This window comes from Nerophis ophidion, linkage group LG29, assembly GCF_033978795.1.
Source record: "Nerophis ophidion isolate RoL-2023_Sa linkage group LG29, RoL_Noph_v1.0, whole genome shotgun sequence".
In the NCBI taxonomy this organism is placed as follows: Eukaryota; Metazoa; Chordata; class Actinopteri; order Syngnathiformes; family Syngnathidae; genus Nerophis; species Nerophis ophidion.
The window spans coordinates 22116226-22134526 of record NC_084639.1 but is presented as its reverse complement, the minus strand read 5'-3'; the positions used below and the strand labels follow the sequence as shown (position 1 = coordinate 22134526).

At 41.2% G+C, this 18301-nt stretch overlaps 1 protein-coding gene across 1 annotated transcript in view; it reads right to left on the bottom strand.

The window, feature by feature from the left end:
- The window catches only part of LOC133545922 (transmembrane protein 144-like), a 76527-nt gene that overhangs the window by 24343 nt on the left and 33883 nt on the right, over positions 1-18301 (bottom strand). Inside the window, exons 8-10 of the mRNA XM_061891654.1 lie at positions 17490-17608; positions 17272-17391; positions 12663-12760 (exon numbers count right to left, since the gene is read on the bottom strand). Of these exons, the coding sequence (XP_061747638.1) occupies positions 12663-12760; positions 17272-17391; positions 17490-17608 (337 nt within the window). The remainder of the gene's footprint in view (positions 1-12662; positions 12761-17271; positions 17392-17489; positions 17609-18301) is intronic.

Sequence of the window (18301 nt, the reverse complement as noted above, 5' to 3'; positions counted from 1 at the left end):
GGAAAATACGGTAGATGACTTCTCATTATCTGCATTGGTAGCTGCCTCTTGACAGCCGTTTTTCCACGATATAAAACACAAAAAAGACACGTGTTCTCATCTCACAAGAATTCTAGATTGGCAAAATGTTTTAAAAGTGCTGTTTTTCACTATTTGTAAAGTGTAAAAAAAACAGAAGTTTACCACCAGCTAATATAAATAGAACAAAGCAAAACTATGCACTTAAAACAACCCTGGCATTAAAGGCCTACTGAAATGAGATTTTCTTATTCAAACGGGGATAGCAGGTCCATTCTATGCGTCATACTTCGTCATTTCGCGATATTGCCATATTTTTTCTGAAAGGATTTAGTAGAGAACATTAACGATAAAGTTCCTCTACCGGAAGTCGCAGACGATGACGTCACATGTTGATGGCTCCTCACATATTCACATTGATTTTAATGGGAGCCTCCAACAAAAACAGTTATTCAGACTGAGAAAACGACAATTCCCCCATTAATTTGAGAGAGGATGAAAGATTTGTGTTTGAGGATATTGATAGCGACGGACTAGAAAAAAAAAACCCGATTACAATCGCGTTGCATTGAGACGGATACATATGTTTTGAGAGACATTTACTAGGATAATTCTGGGAAATCCCTTATCTTTCTATTGTGTTGCTAGTGTTTCAGTGAGTTTAACTGTACCTGATAGTCGGAAGTGTACGTCCACGGCCGGGTGTTGACGCGCAGTGTCTCGGGGAAGTCGACGGCAGCTGATATCCGGTAAGAGGCGACTTTTTAACCCCAATTTTCTCACTGAAACCTGCTGGTTGACATGTAGTCGGGATCCATGTCCGCTGTGATCCATACTAAAGTTTCACCTGTGTGAATTTTAGACAAGGAATCACCGTGTGTTTGTGTGGCTAAAGGCTAAAGCTTCCCAACTCCGTCTTTCTACTGTGACTTCTCCAATATTAATTGAACAAATTGCAAAAGATTCAGCAACACAGATCTCCAAAATACTGTGTAATTATGCCGTTAAAGCAGACGACTTTTAGCTGTGTGTGTACGCAGCGCTCATATTCATAACAGCTCGTGACGTCACGCGTACACGTCATCATTGTGCGACGTTTTCAAGAAAAAAGTTTACAATTTAGTAAACTAAAAAGGCCGTATTGGCATGTGTTGCAATGTTAATTGATATATAAACTATCAGACTGCGTGGTGGGTAGTAGTGGGTTTCAGTAGGCCTTTAACGTGTTCAAAGATGTTCTTACTCTGAGATGTTAAAACTTGTTTTTTTAGGCTTAAATAGCTGAATTGTGTGTGCAATGCAAGATGAAATGCAGTCATGCCATCTTCTTGTACAGAACACAGGTCCATTACTGTGTTTCTATTCTTTATAATTACGCTCAGCTGGAAAAACGTATATATTGCTTGCATTTGCAAAGCACAAACCCATCCATCCATCCATTTACTACCGCTTATTCCCTTTTGGGGTCGCGGGGGGCGCTGGCGCCTATCTCAGCTACAATCGGGCGGAAGGCGGGGTACACCCTGGACAAGTCGCCACCTCATCGCAGGGCCAACGCTAAATGGTCTCTAGTGTGTGAAAGCACAAACCGTTTAAATGATACGTCAAAAATATCATTGAAAATTAATACAATCAATGAGCACGTTGTATGGGTGAGCACTTTGTAACAATAGGAATTGTTCGGTGTTTATGTTGCACATGGACGTATTTGAGTGACGGACCGGAAACCAAACCGGATGTTGACAGTGTTGACATTATATAACAAAAAAAAACTCAGTGAGCAAGTGTAATGCTCGTCCAGTTTGTAGTCAAGAGACAGAAGGAACTGAAACACATTTAAGCAAGATGTGTTTTAATTAGGGGTGGGCAAATTAATGCGTTAATTACGAGTTAACTCATCAATCTATTAACGCCGACAATTATTTTATCGCACATTTGCGTATGTTGTTTACATGCTTTTATTTTGTTAACGCCTTTTCTTAACAAGATGGCGTCGCCTGGACGGTCTTCGGCGTCGAAGGGCTCTTGGTAAAGATGGAACATTTGGCAAAAATACCGGACAATTCTGCAAATTTCATGGCTGGCTTACAGCGTGGTCACTCCGAGATCACTTACGACCGCCAGACAATTCTGGATGTGGATAGATCGGGCCGTTTTGGACTGAATGACGCGTGCTTGCTAGACCGGCTAGCTAGCATGGGAATACTTTAACGGCTACATCCAGCGGCCTGTGAAGCAGCGGAGTATATGTGTTGTCTGTATATTTATGAATAATGCAGACCAGGAGTGTTGGCTGAGTTCTTAACGTTTGCTTTCAGAGCGTGCATATCACAACATACAAGATGCTGTCATGGCGACACAACCTTTACCGGGCTACCGCGCATGCGCGTCACTCCTGTTGCATGCTGGGTAGGGTAGTTATTTTTGTCCCTGGCTCATAACATCACAATATAGTACCATGTATATGCGTTCAGTTTATCAAAGCACCAAGCAAACAATTGGAAAATTCCCATCATATCAATTCCTAGATCAATCAATCAATCAATCAATGTTTACTTATATAGCCCTAAATCACTAGTGTCTCAAAGGGCTGCACAAACCACCACGACATCCTCGGTAGGAAAACTCACACCCAGTGGGACATTGGTGACAATAATGACCCAGTGGGACGTCGGTGACAATGATGACTATGAGAACCTTAGAGAGGAAAGCAATGGATGTCGAGCGGATCCAACATGATACTGTGAAAGTTCAATCCACAATGGATACAACACAGTCGCGAGAGTCCAGTCCAAAGAGGATCCAAGACACAGCAGCGAGAGTCCCGTTCACAGCGGAGCCAGCAGGAAACCATCCCAAGCGTAGGCGGACCAGCAGCGCAGAGATGTCCCCAGCCGATACACAGGCGAGCAGTACATGGCCACCGGATCGGACCGGACCCCCTCCACACGGGAGAGTGGGACATAGAAGAAAAAGAAAAGAAACGGCAGATCAACTGGTCTAAAAAGGGAGTCTATTTAAAGGCTAGAGTATACAAATGAGTTTTAAGGTGAGACTTAAATGCTTCTACTGAGGTGGCATCGCGAACTGTTACCGGGAGGGCATTCCAGAGTACTGGAGCCCGAACGGAAAATGCTCTATAGCCCGCAGACTTTTTTTGGGCTTTGGGAATCACTAATAAGCCGGAGTCCTTTGAACGCAGATTTCTTGCCGGGACATATGGTACAATACAATCGGCAAGATAAGATGGAGCTAGACCGTGTAGTATTTTATACGTAAGTAGTAAAACCTTAAAGTCACATCTTAAGTGCACAGGAAGCCAGTGCAGGTGAGCCAGTACAGGCGTAATGTGATCAAACTTTCTTGTTCTTGTCAAAAGTCTAGCAGCCGCATTTTGTACCAACTGTAATCTTTTAATGCTAGACATGGGGAGACCCGAAAATAATACGTTACAGTAATCGAGACGAGACGTAACAAACGCATGGATAATGATCTCAGCGTCTTTAGTGGACAGAATGGAGCGAATTTTAGCGATATTACGGAGATGAAAGAAGGCCGTTTTAGTAACGCTTTTAATGTGTGCCTCAAAGGAGAGAGTTGGGTCGAAGATAATACCCAGATTCTTTACCGTGTCGCCTTGTTTAATTGTTTGGTTGTCAAATGTTAGAGTTGTATTATTAAATAGAGTTCGGTGTCTAGCAGGACCGATAATCAGCATTTCCGTTTTTTTGGCGTTGAGTTGCAAAAAGTTAGCGGACATCCATTGTTTAATTTCATTAAGACATGCCTCCAGCTGACTACAATCCGGCGTGTTGGTCAGCTTTAGGGGCATGTAGAGTTGGGTGTCATCAGCATAACAGTGAAAGCTAATACCGTATTTGCGTATGATGTCACCTAGCGGCAGCATGTAGATGCTGAAGAGTGCAGGGCCAAGGACCGAGCCCTGGGGAACTCCACACGTTACCTTAACGTAGTCCGAGGTCACATTGTTATGGGAGACACACTGCATCCTATCAGTAAGATAAGAGTTAAACCAAGACAGGGCTAAGTCTGACATACCAATTCGTGTTTTGATACGTTCTAATAAAATGTTATGATCGACGGTATCGAAAGCAGCGCTAAGATCGAGGAGCAGCAACATAGATGACGCATCAGAATCCATCGTTAGCAATAGATCATTAGTCATTTTTGCGAGGGCTGTCTCCGTGGAGTGATTTGCCCTGAAACCGGATTGAAAGGTTTCACATAGATTGTTAGACGCTAAGTGTTCATTTAACTGCTCCGCAACAATTTTTTCAAGGATTTTTGAAATAAAGGGAAGGTGAGACACCGGTCGGTAATTTACCATGAGGTCAGGATCGAGGTTAGGTCTTTTAAGAAGAGGATGTATAACCGCTTTTTTGAATGCTAGGGGAACAGTGCCCGAGGAGAGTGATAAGTTTATAATATTTAGCACTGATGGACCTAATAATACAAAGAGCTCCTTGATCAGTTTCCCAGGAAGAGGGTCAAGTAAACATGTTGTCTGTTTTATTCCATTTACACGTTGTAACAATTCCTCTAATGTTAGTTCCTCAAAACGAGAGAAAGTATTTTGGAGGGTAGTATCCGCCGTATATACAATCGTGTCAGTGTTAATAGAACCCCGTTGTAGCTGGGACGCATTGTCTTTAATCTCCTTTCTAATGACTTCAATTTTCTTACTAAAGAATTGCATAAAGTCATCAGCTGAGTGGGTTGAGCTACTGGAAGGAGTCCCTTGTTGGGTTAGCGATGCTACCGTACTAAACAAAAATTTAGGATCGTTTTTATTACGGTGGATGAGATTTGAGTAATATTTAGCTTTAGCTAAGGTAAGCATGCGTTTATAAGTTATTAAACCATCACTCCATGCTTGATGGTGCACCTCAAGTTTAGTCGTGCGCCATTTGCGTTCCAGCTTTCTACATAATAATTTCTGAGCTCTAGTTTCTTCTGTAAACCACGGGGTGCGCTTTTTTGGAGCCTTTTTTAACTTTAGCGGTGCTATGTTATCAATGGTTTCGCGCAGGGCGTCGTTAAAGTTGTTAGTGAGGTTATCAATAGAGCCCACATACTTTGGGAATGGTGCCATTACCGAGGGCAGTAGGTCAGCAAGAGTTGTCGTTGTGGCTGTATTAATGTTGCGGCTGCTATAGCAGTTATTATTATTATTAGTTTGACGAACATGCGTCTGAACCTCGAATTTTATAAGGTAATGATCAGACAATACTTTAGTATACGGGAGTATCGTAACTTTGGAAACGGTGATGCCCTTGACAAGCACTAGGTCTATCGTATTACCGTTGCAATGCGTGGGTTCATTTATTATTTGTGTGAGACCACAGCTATCAATTACAGTCTGGAGCGCTACGCACGGTGGGTCCGATGGGGTATTCATATGGATATTAAAGTCCCCCATTATGATTATATTATCGGCGTGTGTCACTAGATCAGCAACGAACTCTGAGAATTCATTAATAAAGTCCGAATAGGGCCCTGGGGGGCGGTAGATAACAGCCAGGTGTAGAGGCAGCGGTGTGACAGACCTCATAGTAAGCACCTCAAACGATTTATATTTATTATTTATGTTAGGACTAAGGTTAAAGTTTTCGTTGTATATTAGTGCAACCCCCCCACCCCTTTTGAGCGGACGGGCAATATGCGCATGTGTAAAGTTAGGAGGACATGCCTCATTTAGCGCAAAAAAGTCATTTGGTTTAAGCCAGGTTTCGCTGAGACCGATGACGTTAAGATTGTTGTCTCTGATAATATCATTAACTAACAACGTTTTAGGAGACAATGATCTTATGTTTAAAAAACCTATATTATAGGTAGTGGGCTGTTTTAGGGAGTTTTTGATCAAATTATCCGTAGTAGCAATATTAATAATGTTGTGTTTATAATGCCCAGTGCATTTAGTATAGTTACGACCATATCTAGGAATTGATACGACAGGAATTTTCCGATTGTTTGATTGTTGCTTTGATAAACTGCACGCATCATGGTTAGCCACCTCAGTAACGGGGATTTTCCGATTGTTTGTTTGTTGCTTTGATAAACTGCACACATCATGGTTAGCCACCTCAGTAACGGGGATTTTCCGATTGTTTGTTTGTTGCTTTGATAAACTGCACGCATCATAGTTAGCCACCTCAGTAAAACACATGTCTAACTCTGAAACACTCAAAGCAGAAAAAAATTGTTCTAATTTAACAGACTCCTTACCCAGACCGGTAGTCTCGCATTTTCCATCTAAATCCGTCTTCGGGATGGAGGAAAGTGGTGTTCTGTGGGGATTAGCCTTCTGCTTTGTTTTTAGCCCCGCTCGGCATCCGCGTTTCCGATCACACCGCTGGCGTCTGCTCCGTAGACGGCCCCCGCTGCTACTAGACTCCCCTGCTTCACAGGCCGCTGGATGTAGCCGCCGATGTATTCCCATGCTAGTTAGCATGTTTAGCACGCCCGCGTCTATCAGTCCAAAACGGCCCGATGTGTCCACATCCAGAAGTGTCTGGCGGTCGTACGTGATCACGGAGTGACCACGATGTGAGCCAGCCATAAAGTTTGTGGAATTGTCCGGTATTTCTGCCAAATGTTCCATCTTTAGCAGGATCTCCTCGAGAGCGCAGCCCGTCCGGGCGCCGCCATCTTCCAATATGGTCATAATTATTTTAAGTGCACTACGCAGAATAAACACAACATTATCAATATTGCTACTACGGATAATTTGATCAAAAATTCCCTAAAACAGCCCACTACCTATAATATAGGTTTTTTAAACATAAAATCCCTGATAAAAAAAATGTTTCTGCTGTTACCTCAGAAATTGCCTGTTCAGATGTTATGATTGTGGCTCAGAGATTTGTATGTAGATTTTATTTATTTTCCATAACAAACAGGATAACTTAAATACCCTGGCAGTGGCAACAAGCTTAAATGTGTGTATTTAAATTTTTTGAGTTGATTTTCATAAAATATGCTATTTAACTGCTACTGTTTAACAAGGACTGATTTAAATTGTGTTTGCACAACAAATGTTTTGGCGCTTTTGTTCATGTGGGAGAATATTCCAATAAAAGGTGCACTACACACTACTTTTGAATTCATTATTGGGCTTTGCGTATACAATGCAGTTAATCGCGATTAATCAGAGAAATAGTGCGATTTACTTCGATTAAAATTTTTAATCGTTGCCCAGCCCTAGTTTTAATGCCACACAAACTTGGCGCATTGGAGTGCTGTCGGGCGGCAACCGGAGACCATCAGTCTCAGAGGATGCTATAATGCTTCAAAGCGACTTTATGGATTATTAAACCTACCTAAATTTTTCACTTTGAGTGGAATATTAGTGGCCTGTGGATTAGTGGATCGCTAGGACGACGGTCGATAAAAAACGGTCGCGACTTGGGATGTGTAAAGAGCGTTTATATCAAACTGACAGTGCGCGAAAGCTGAACTCAATGTGACATGTACAAAACCCAAAACCAGTGAAGTTGGCACGTTGTGTAAATGGTAAACAAAACAGAATGATTTGCAAATCCTTTTTGACCTATATTCAATTTAATAGACTGCAAAGACAACATATTTATTGTTCAAAATGGTAAACTTTGTTATTTTTTGCAAATATCAGCTCATTTGGAATGTGATGCCTGCAACATGTTTCAAAAAAGCTGGCACAAGTGGCAAAAAAGACTGAGAAAGTTGAGGAATGTTCAACAAACACTTATTTGGAACATCCCACAGGTGAACAGGCTAATTAGGAACAGGTGGGTGCCATAATTGGGTATAAGAGGGTCAACCACTTTGAGAACAAATGCGTGAGCAAATTCTCCAACTGTTTAAGAACAAGATTTCTCAACCAGCTATTGCAAGGAATTTAGGGATTTCACCATCTACCTTCCTTAAAATCAAAAGGTTCAGAGAATCTGGAAAAGTCACTGCACATAAGCAATGATATTACGGACCTTTACATCAGTGTGTAAAGGATATCACGACATGGGCTCAGAAACACTTCAGAAAACCACTGTCAGTAACTACAGTTGGTCTCTAAAGCCAAAGCCATTTATCAAAAACACCTAGAAACACAGCCGACTTCGCTGGGCCCAGGCTCATCTAAGACTGACTGATGCGAAGTGGAAAAGTGTTCTTTGGTTTGACGAGTCCACATTTCAATTTTTTCGGTAATTTGTGGAAGTCGTGTCCTCCTGACCAAAGAGGAAAACGAACTAGCCGGACTGCTATGGATGCAAAGTTAAAAAAACAGCATCTGTGATGGCATATGGGTGTATTAGTGCCCAAAGCATGGGTAACTTACACATCTGTGAAGGTGCCCTTAATGCTGAAAGGTCCATACAGATTTTGGAGCAACATATGTTCACTTCCAAGCAACGTCATGGACGCCCCTGCTTATTTCAGCAAAACAATGCCAAGCCACGTGTTACAACAGCGTGGCTTCATAGTAAAATAGTGTGGGTACTAGAGTGCCCTGCCTGTAATACAGACCTGACTCCCATTGAAAATGTGTAGTGCATTGTGAAGCCTAAAATACCACAACGGAGACCAAGGACTGTTGAAAAACTTAATCTGTATATCAAGAAAGAATGGGAAATAATTCAGCTTCAGAAATTGGTCTCCTCAGTTCCCAAACGTGTACCAAGAGTTGTTAAAAGGAAAGGCCATGTAACAGTGGTAAAAATGCCAATGTGCTAACTTTTTTGCAATGTGTTGCTGCCATTAAAATCTAAGTTAATGATTATTTACAAAAAAAAAATAAGTTTCTCAGTTTGAACATTAAATATCTTGGTCTTTGCAGTCTATTAAATTGAATATTAGTTGAAAAGGATTTGTAAATCATTGTATTTGGTTTTTATTTACCTTTTATTTACCATTTAGAATGTGCCAACTTCACTGGTTTTGGGTTTTCTAATAGGTACGTCGGTCAACTGGTAAAAAAAAAACAATAGCAGTATCGTTAGTCTAGAATTGTCACAGTCCTCATGGACCGACCTAATTAGAAAACAGTACCAAAATATACCGGATTTCGGTATACATCCAGTCACTTTTTTAGCTGACTTTTACGAGATCTCGTGAATCTGTGCATAATCACGTGTAGTTGTAGTAAAACGACCCACAGACCGTTTTTTTTCTGCCCTTGTCACTACTCGATCGGTACTGGAAGAAAAGATCGGTCCACGCTTACGAGGAGAATACATCATTTCTGTCAACTTGATTTATTTTTCGTGCATGCCGTTACGGTTAAAATGGTTCTCTCTTTTGTATTCATTTGAATAACAATGTCGTATAAAAGATTCCGTACAAAACAAAACAAACGTTACTTAGGAATACATTTGGAAACCCTGCAGACCCATACAGAAACTTGAACTATGTACTCAGCAGCGTTAAAAGGCAAATAAATCAATCTTTTGTTACTTTATTTACGGGAGTCAGCCGCGCCCCCATGAGTCATTCATTGCGACAACAAAAGAGTGAAAGTAGTTAAAATTGTGGCGACAAGACTCAGATTTATAAACATGTTTTTAAGAAACAACTCCCTGCTTTCCCCGTATCAGTTGGTGTTGGACACAGACCCCCATTATCAAAATAATTCTATATAAGTTATCACAAAACTTTGTGTTCCCATGAGTTCCCGGCGAACAGACAAACGCTGTCTTTGATCTTACCAGTCAAAAGGCTTGTAAAACTCCACTGTGCAGGATGGGAAGCGACATGAAGGTGTCGGTTTCTTTGATGTATTATAATCCACAGGAAGATTACTGTATATCTTGACCCGAGATCTACAAAGGGGAGAGGAAGCAGGACCTGACCCCCCTCCAGGCACTTTTTCTTTGAATTGTTTTGTAAACAAAGGAGACGGCGGTTTACGACCCCCCTTCCTTTCGAAACAGCTGATGCCATGTAATCAGGGAAAGTTGAAATAAAAAAGGCGTACAATCTTTCGTCAGAGCGTGGTGGGAGACTGTACAAAAAGTACAGCCCATATATTTCTCCTCAATTGAGCTAAATTTAATTCCGTCTCTGTTAAATTCTTTGTTTCTTTGTCTGCTTAATAGCTGTCATGAGTGTTTGAACCTGACACCCATATTCCCCAAAAGCTGCCCAGGATATGCCTGTAAAATATTATTTTTTGGACATCCAGAATCAGCATGTCTTCATCCAATTGGGTCAGCACCTTGATATTATGTCTAGAAATCTTTGACAAGTTGACTTTATGTGCATTAGCACAGTGGTATTTTATTTTGAAAGTATAGAGGATAACTTACTGTGTTTGTGCATGACTTCTTGTTCAACACAAGCAGATTTTGGCTGAATCGAACGGATTGGTTGCGGCGACCAGCAAATATAGAAACTCTGCATGTATTTAACGCTGGGATACGGAACGTCAACAGAATGTCTAATGTTACGCAGGAAGTGGAAACAGAGGTATTGACCTGGAAAAAAAAACGGAAAAAGCCCACCACCGCGTTAGCGCTGTTCCACAGCTGTTTCGCATCCAGTGGAAATTCGGGGATACAGAGCTGAAGTGGCAAGAGATCCATTGTCATTTAGTGTTATTAATATCCACCTCACTAACTAGTTCCTTGCTATCGTTTATCGTATCATATTTGAATGTATCGCATTTGCTGATGTTCTGTAGTCTGTGTTCTCTCGTCCCCACAATTAAACCTCTGCCTTACCTTTTTTAATCTTTCCATTACCTCCAGCAAACATTGAATAGATACATTTAATAACGTCAAATACAAATTAGGCAAGAGAAGTATCCAACATTATTCTGTTCCAAAGCAACTCTGTATAGAAGTTATTGGCATCTACATCAACAATATTATTTGCCCTGGATTTATTGAAGTCTCCTGTTGTCTTGTCACTTATGACGAATGTTACACTTGGTGTATTTTTCCCAGAACATGTTGGTTGAACTCAAATGCTAACATTTTTCAGGCGCTCAATTTTGAAGTTGACAATGGTATTTTCAGTGAACGTATAAAAAATAAACATTATCTGGGTAACAACTGACTGACTTACCTTATATTCCGGACTGTAAGGCACACTTAAAATATTTTTTTCTTTTTCTTAAAAATTCGACAGTGCGCCTTATAACTATAGTTGTGCTTACCGACCTCAAAGCTATTTTATTTGGTACATGGTGTAATGATAGCAGCATGATAGCATGGTGTAATGTGAGAAGTAGATGGCAGTCAAACATAAAATATATGTGTAGACTGCACTATGATGGCAGTCACACAAAGATATGTGTAGACTGCAATATGACTCAAAAAAACACCAGCATTTTATATGTTCGATTGAAAATATAGAACATTGCACACGGCGGTCAAAAATCTATCAAAAGGTTTTAATACGACTTTGGTAAGCTACGAAGACGCACGGCTTTAAGAAGTGTCGGCGCATTAAACAAACAAGTATTATTATGGTAGACAATTCCTAGCATTGTGTTTCACAATATTATGCAAAAGCAACTTTTCCTACCTTCTGGTACCAGCTTTGGGATCTGCATAAATCCTGAAAAATTGCTTGCGGCCGCCTTTGTAGTCCGTGCCGACTATGTAGTCGATAAGCTTCTTCTTTTTCTCCATCGTCTTTTAATGGGACATTCATCCGCCGCAGTTGCCATTTGTAATATAAATTAGTGCAAAGTTCTTACTTATATCTGTCAGTAAACTCGCCATGAAAGCACTAAAACATACCGATGTAGTGAGTTTACATTATTCACCCAAGGAAGTTTAGTTATTGGAGAGTTCCGGTCGGAGAGTTTTTCAAAAGACACATTTCCTGTGTTGTTGTGTCCGGATGAGGAGATGCTGCTCCGGTATTGATTGAACCAAAGTCTGAATGTCATTAAAACAGTTAGCTCCATCTTTTGACACTTCTTCTACTTCCGTCCTTGCACGCTACACCGCTACTACAAAGATGACGGGAAGAAGACGCTGTCGAAGGTGAGCCACGTAAATAAGACCGCCCAAAAAGCGGAGCATCCTGAAGAGACTGTCAGAAAGTGGCTTGAAGATGATCTGTAAAACATCATCTATGCAAAATTTTGACCAAAGAACCACTATTACATGTTATGTATACCATAAGGAAGTCTTTTACATTTAGAAAAAAAAATAAAAGACTCCTCTAATGCGCCCTATAATCCGGTGCGCCTTATATATGAGAAAAGATCAAAAATAGACCACTAATCGGCAGTGCGCCTTATAATCCGGTTCACCCTATGGTCCGTAAACTACGTTAGTCAAAGACAGCAGCCGTGACATGAGCATAATGTGACAGGTTACGTTTGTGAGCGGAAGCTGAGATGTCAGAACCTTCATTGCAGTGTTCGATTTTCTGTAGTGCCAAAACCAACATTACGGCACGTGTTTGAATTACTGTGGGCACAAAGTCGACTGGTTTGCATTGTAATGAGGAGGAATTGGAACCGGCCAAATTAACAACACGGCATGAAACACTAGAATTGTAAAACTGCTGACAAGTTATAAGAGTGTCAGGTCAGATATCTGGTAAAAGGCAATCATGTTCTTGCATGGAGAGATGCGTGGCCTCAGGAAGTTTGCAGAAGTGAACAGCGTGAGATGAGGATCAGTACTCACAGCCGTGACGATGGGAAAAGTAACAACGGCACTCAGGTAGTTGTTGGCCAGGAACCAGCAGTACGTGGCCAACGTCCACATCAGCCCAGACATCAGACCTGCAAAACCAAAGTATTTTATCGTCGTTAATCGTGATAGTCTTAATTGTATTAATATTGTGATTTTATTAGAATGTAATAATATTTTGTCAATTTTTATTGTATGTAACAACAATTACAATAAAATGCATTTTGTGTGAATTATATGTGTGAATTATATTTATATAGCGCTTTTCTCAAGTGACTCAAAGCGCTTTACATAGTGACACCCAATATCTAAGTCACATTTAAACCAGTGTGGGTGGCACTGGGAGCAGGTGGGTAAAGTGTCTTGCCCAAGGACACAACGGCAGTAACTAGGATGGCACAAGCGGGAATCGAACCTGCAACTCTCAAGTTGCTGGCACGGCCACTCTACCAACCGAGCTATACTATTTAATAGTATTACTACTAACATGACGGTAAAAACATCAGAACTGCAAAAATCGTTTTATTGTTATTGTTTATATACTTTGTGCAAATGTGGTTATTTTATTATAATGAATGCAATATTAATATTTACTTTATTGTAATACAATATTACCGGCAATTATAATTAAATTAATTTTAATACTTATACCACTATTATGATTATTTTTACAACAACAACAGATCTGCAAAATGTATGCATTTTTATTGTTGATGTTAATTTAATAATAATAATGATAGCAACAATAGTAATAAATGTTGTGGTTTTTTTATTATAATGATATTAACATTAGTAATATCAATAATTTTATGTCATTATAATATAATAAATGTTTTATAAAAAATAATACAACTATTATTGTGACAACATCATCATGACTATAGTCTATTTCAGGCTGTTTAATAAATATAAGCACGCGCACACACACACAAAACAACGTCGGAAATGTGTCCCGTGAAATATTGTCCGACCGGAACGCTCTAATAACTAAAGTTCCTTGAGCGAATAATTCAACTCACTATACCGGTATGTTTTAGTGCTTTAAAGGCGAGTTTACTGACAGCAATAAGAAATAATTTTACACTACTTTATATTAGAAATGTCAACAGCGGAGGATGAATGTCCCATAACAAGAAGATAGAGAAAAAGAAGAAGCTTATGGACTACGCCGTCGGCACGGACGACAAAGGCGAAAGGGCGCAATTTTTCAGGATTTATGCAGATCCCAAATACACATCAGCAGGTACCAGAAGGTAAGAAGAGTTTCTTTTGCGTAATATTGCGAAACAAAACGCCAGATATGTCTTACCTTATACACACATCATAATAATACTCTTATATTGAAGCATAGTAGCTTCATAGCTTACCCAAGTCCTACTAAAGCATTTTGATGGATTTTTGAGTGCTGTGTGTAATGTTCTATATTTTCAATGGAACATATAAAATGTTGGTCTTGTTTACTTAAGTCATATTGCAGGCTACATGTATCTCTTATGTGTGACTGCTTCACATATTTGTTTGACTGCCATCTACTGGTCACACTTATTTCACCATTACCAAATAAAATAGATTCGAGGTCGGTAAGCAAAATTAGAAATACTCCGTACATTTGACGCACCGGGTTATAGGCGCAGTGTTGAGTTTTGAGAAAAAGAAAGGATTTTAAGTGCGCCTATAGTCTGAAAAATAAGGTTTTTCATTTTTTTACCTTTTTGAGTGGATTAGTGGATTGCTATGAGAAAGGGTGATGAAGCGCCGTGGGAGCGGTGAGTTAAGTGGCGTTCACTTGAAACTTATTAGCTTGCGTGACTTTGAGAAACTTGAGGATGAATCGTGGTGTTGCTTCCTGTCTGTAGTTCTAACAATTGAGTGAACGGAATGTGACAACGTGTCATAATTACAACAGTAAGCTGAATGAAAAAAATACAGGTAGGATAACGTTAGTCCAGAATCTTCGGAACTGATTAGGGACCGGTACTAAATAATACCAGTCATGGGTATACATCTCTAATATGGACACTCCTTGAGTAAATGTAGCCAATGAAGACAGTTGTAGCTAAAAACCAAAGGTGAGCAGATCCAAATATGGACAGTATCGATGCAAACAGTAGGGGCGAATTGGATTGTTTGATATTTTTAAGATTGATATGTTTGTTTTTTTATTTCCAAACAAATACAACAGGGAACATATACGTCCTTGGACACCGAAGAGCTTCTGGTGGGCAAACAGTCCAAAAATGTATACAACTACCAGTTGGAGATTTTTGCATTTCAAAAAGCAGTTTGCCCACTTTTTTTTTTTTTTTGCTCAAACTGGTATATGCAAAAAAAGGTAATAACATTCTTAGAATGTTGTTGGTATTGTTTTAAATCGTTTCATTCATGTTAAAAAATCAGTGTGTTGAAACCATTACTCTAAGTAACATTATTGTCCTGTCTTTTGTTCTATTTTAAATCAACAAATTATACGCCCCCAAAAAATTAATATATTTAGATAACTAAAAATTGGTGCTGGTATTGGTGATCAGCAGCACTTGGAATTTAAATTCAGATAAAATATGGAGCATTGCCCAACCCCTTTGAAAAGTAACCTGGTAGGTAACTGGGTAACACAAGGCATATTGACAGAGCTTAACCCATTGTTACTATAACAATCTACAAGATTAATATAGGTTGCCTCTCTCTCTTCCCTTTCATCTTTCGGTATTCCTTCTTTTTTTTTTTTCATTTATTTATTTATTTGTATTATCTTTCTAGCTATCATTATGTATACGTATTGTTGCATTTGAACAACTGTATTGTTGATAATAGAGGTAAACTATTGGTATTTGTATTGCTCCAGTTTTAGTGTAAAATTCTCATTATCATTACTATATTATTTCACTAACTGCTTATTTGCAATCACTTTTACAATCATATTTGTACATATTGCTGTTCTATTGTTGTATTTGCTGCTGTTTTTTGTCTCTCTGTCTAATCCCCCTGTTATCCCCACAATTTCCCCCTCTGTCTTCCTTTTTTTCTCTTTCTATCCCCTCCTGCTCTGGCCCGGCTGCACCAAATGATAATATAAATACATTTAATAAAGTCAAATTTAAATAAGGCAACAAGAGAAGTATCCTTTCATCCATCCATCTTCTTCCGCTTATCCGAGGTCGGGTCGCGGGGGCAACAGCCTAAGCAGGGAAACCCGGACTTCCCTTTCCCCAGGCACTTCGTCTAGCTCTTCCCGGGGGATCCCGAGGCGTTCCCAGGCCAGCCGGGAGACAGTCTTCCCAACGTGTCCTGGGTCTTCCCCGTGGCCTCCTACCGGTTGGATGTGCCCTAAACACCTCCCTAGGGAGGCGTTTGGGTGGCATCCTGACCAGATGCCCGAACCACCTCATCTGGCTCCTCTCGATGTGGAGGAGCAGCGGCTTTACTTTAAGTTCCTCCCGGATGACAGAGCTTCTCAGCCTATCTCTAAGGGAGAGCCCCGCCATACGGCGGAGGAAACTCATTTCGGCCGTTTGTACCCGTGATCTTATCCTTTCGGTCATGACCCAAAGCTCATGACCATAGGTGAGGATGGGAACGTAGATCGACCGGTAAATTGAGAGCTTTGCCTTCCGGCTCAGCTCCTTCTTCACCACAACGGATCGGTACAGCGTCCGCATTACTGAAGACGCCGCACCGATCCGCCTGTCGATCTCACGATCCACTCTTCCCCCACTCGTGAACAAGACTCCTAGGTACTTGAACTCCTCCACTTGGGGCAGGGTCTCCTCCCCAACCCGGAGATGGCACTCCACCCTTTTCCAGGCGAGAACCATGGACTCGGACTTGGAGGTGCTGATTCTCATTCCAGTAGCTTCACACTCGGCTGCAAACTGATCCAGTGAGAGCTGAAGATCCCGGTCAGATGAAGCCATCAGGACCACATCATCTGCAAAAAGCAGAGACCTAATCCTGCGGTCACCAAACCGGAACCCCTCAACGCCTTGACTGCGCCTAGAAATTCTGTCCATAAAAGTTATGAACAGAATCGGTGACAAAGAACAGCTTTGGCGGAGTCCAACCCTCACTGGAAATGTGTTCGACTTACTGCGGGCAATGCGGACCAAGCTCTGGCACTGATCATACAGGGAGCGGACCGCCACAATAAGACAGTCCGATACCCCATACTCTCCGAGCACTCCCCACAGGACTTCCCGAGGGACACGGTCGAATGCCTTCTCCAAGTCCACAAAGCACATGTAGACTGGTTGGGCAAACTCCCATGCACCCTCAAGAACCCTGCCGAGTATAGGGCTGGTCCACAGTTCCACGACCAGGACGAAAACCACACTGTTCCTCCTGAATCCGAGGTTCGACTATCCGGCGTAGCCTCCTCTCCAGTACACCTGAATAAACCTGAGGAGTGTGATTCCACGATAGTCCTACACTTCTCTTTTGTAAAGTAAATCTGAACAGCCGATATGGGCATCTACATCAACTATATGAATTGCCTTAGAAGCTGGACAGGACCAAAAAAAAATTGATTCTGGTATTTGTGATCAGCAGGACTTGGAATTTAAATCCAGATAAAATATGCAGCATTGCCCCACCCCCTTTGAAAAGTAACCTGGTAGAACGACTCTGGGGTAGATCCTTGGCTGACTCTTCATGACGGCGCAGTACAAGGCGAAGTACACAGTGCTGGCCAGGAAAATACCGCAGCAAAGCGCGTAGACGTAGTCCAGATCTGAAGGGGGGAGGAAACAACATTTTAGCTCCGAAATTGTCGATTGACAACCCAATTCAATATTTGCTTCTTTTATCCGAGGGGGTAAAGACACGTACCGTAAAGACTGGCACCGTGGAAGACGCTGTCAGGACATGATGAATGGCTCTTGATGTACAGGACGGGCGTGAAGCAGGACCCGTACAACACGCCTGACACCACAGCCAGCATGCAGCCTCTGAGGACACACGCGTGCAGCGTAACCGATGAAGCATGTGACAGAACGCTTAGTATGTACGTTTGACCTGTCGCTTCTTACCTTTTGCATGTCATATCAACAAACCACTTAACGTGTTCCGACACATGACTAATAGGCAGACCATCAAATGGCATCCAAACCCATACTGTAAACATCTCTAAAATCACCAATCATGCGTTTGACCGGCATAGCTCGGTTGGTAGAGTGGCCGTGCCAGCAACTTGAGGGTTGCAGGTTCGATTCCCGCTTCCGCCATCCTAGTCACTGCAGTCGTGTCCTTGGGCAAGACACTTTACCCACCTGCTCCCAGTGCCACCCACACTGGTTTAAATGTAACTTAGATATTGGGTTTCACTATGTAAAGCGCTTTGAGTCACCTGAGAAAAGCGCTATATAAATATAATTCACTTCACTTCTACAGTGCGGCAATTTTTTATTGGCCCTTGGCATGTTTAAAGGACAACTGGACCTTTTGGGGGAATTCTGCTGATCGTTCACAATCGCTATGTGAGGCAATTGACACGTCTTACTCTTTTCTTTGCATATTTTATGTTGTCAGTAAAATATGGCTCGTACTCAAAGGTTAACAGTACGTAGCTAATGGCAGTCATCTATTCCGCCCACAAAGCCCTGAAAAAAAACATCAAAAACCCGCGAAAAATGCTCCATTTA